The 1,817-nt window shown below is 49.8% G+C and overlaps 1 protein-coding gene across 1 annotated transcript in view; it reads right to left on the bottom strand.

Annotated features, from left to right (window-relative positions):
* LOC106698185 (unconventional myosin-Ib-like) overlaps positions 1-1,360 on the bottom strand; it is a 19,622-nt gene extending 18,262 nt beyond the window's left edge. The window contains exon 1 of the mRNA XM_023763093.1: positions 1,175-1,360. Coding sequence (XP_023618861.1) covers positions 1,175-1,360 — 186 coding nt within the window. The remainder of the gene's footprint in view (positions 1-1,174) is intronic.
* Positions 1,361-1,817: the final 457 nt, after the last annotated feature.

The following is a 1,817-nucleotide window of genomic DNA, read 5'->3' as shown; positions in this document are numbered from 1 at the left end:
GGTGCCCTGTCACATATAGAAATTTTTTGATATTTGCAACCATGGTAAAACAAAGACTTATATTTCTGATATTCATTTTATATATTTAAATGCCATTTAACAAAGAAAAAAATCAACCAAAAAAAAATGAGTTGTGTCATAGGTTCGCCATCACTGGGATAGAGCATCGCCTGCGGGACTGAAAGGTCCCAGGATCAATTCCGGTCAAGGGCATGTACCTTGGTTGCGGGCACATCCCCAGTTTGGGGTGTGCAGGAGGCAGCTGATCAATGTTTCTCTCTCACTGATGTTTCTAACTCTCTATCCCTCTCCCTTCCTCTCTGAAAAAAAATCAATAAAATATATATTTTTAAAAATTTTCTCCTCCTAGTGTATATATTTAGATGCTTTCACTTTTGTCGAGGAACACTATAATTTTGGATAGCAGGACAAGACTATGCCCAAACCTCTAAGAACCAAACACATATTTCAATCTGGTCATTTGCTCCTGCCTCTACTAACTACAAATGTCAAGACGATTCATATCCTTTAAAAATATGTATTTTTTTTTATTAATTTTAGAGAGAGAGAAAGGGAGAGGGAGATAGAAACATTGATGACAGAAAACACTGATCAGCTGCCTCCTGCATGCCCCGCACTGGAGACCGAGCCCAAGACCCGGGCATGTGCCCTGACCGGGAATCGAACCGTGACCTCCTGGTTCATAGGTCGATGATCAACCACTGAGCCACACCAGCCAGGCCACAAGATTCCTATCTTTTTTGACAGTTCACTCCCTGCATTCTAATGAGTAGCTTCTCAAAGGATAGACTGCTAGTCCTATAAAGGCATCCAAGAAGATGCCTATGGATTTCCCAACTCCTCCTGCATCCATTCCTCAGGAGGCAGAAGTTCGGTATTCTCCGCTTGCTGTAGATGCCCCCAACGTCTAGCACAACACCAGCACCCCGTCGGCACCCTGCAGCCACCCCGTGTAAACAGACTCTAATCAGTGTTACTTGTGTGCCAATGGAGCAAACACAGAACTCTGGCCGAGGGTATAAACAAATACCTCTGGACTCTGACAAACAGAAAACAGAGAGAAAGAGAGAGAAGAGTTTGAGGAAGAAGAGCCAGCTCTCTGCCACAAAACACCAAGTCGAAACCGCACACGGGGCTGGGCGGGCCGACTCACATAGATTTCGTTGTGGTCAAAGCGCTTCTTGAGGTTGTTGATGAAGGTCTCCTCGGTGAGAGGCTCCAAGAGCACCATGTCGCCAACGCCGATCATGTTGTCCAGCAGGGACGTCTTCACCTCCATCTTGGCCATGGCTCCCAGCTGCAGGGAAGACGAGAACGGGGTCAACGTAAGCGAGTGCATCCTCTCAGATGTGTGCTGAGCGCCGTGGAGAAGTGAAGGGCAGGCAGTGCCCAGTGGCCTTCCCTGTCTCACCAACGTCAGACCCTCCCCTCCCGACAACCTGTGAGCGGCCCCTCAGGTGGCCACAGCCCCCGTCACACCACTGGAGCCCCACTTGCCAACCTGCTCCCACACATGAGCCTCCCTCCCTCCCAGCCCCTCGTCCCGGGCAGGGTCCATCGCCAGAGAGAGCCACTAGGAAGCCAAGGTCCCCGCTTTCTTCTTGAGACCACCCTCGCGCCCCAACCAGAAACTGCAAAACCCTAAAAAGAGCCCAAGCCATCCCTTCCCACCAACCCTTGCACACCAGAGGTCAGACTTAAACCTACGTGAACCTGCCTCCCCCAAGGTGGCATCCCCCAGGTCTCCATGGCGACATCCAGAAGGCCTTTCCCCAGGAAACAAGGCTTGAGAAACG

The sequence above is a fragment of the Myotis lucifugus genome, unplaced genomic scaffold (assembly GCF_000147115.1).
Source record: "Myotis lucifugus unplaced genomic scaffold, Myoluc2.0 scaffold_3, whole genome shotgun sequence".
In the NCBI taxonomy this organism is placed as follows: Eukaryota; Metazoa; Chordata; class Mammalia; order Chiroptera; family Vespertilionidae; genus Myotis; species Myotis lucifugus.
This window is presented reverse-complemented; position numbering and strand designations above follow the sequence as displayed.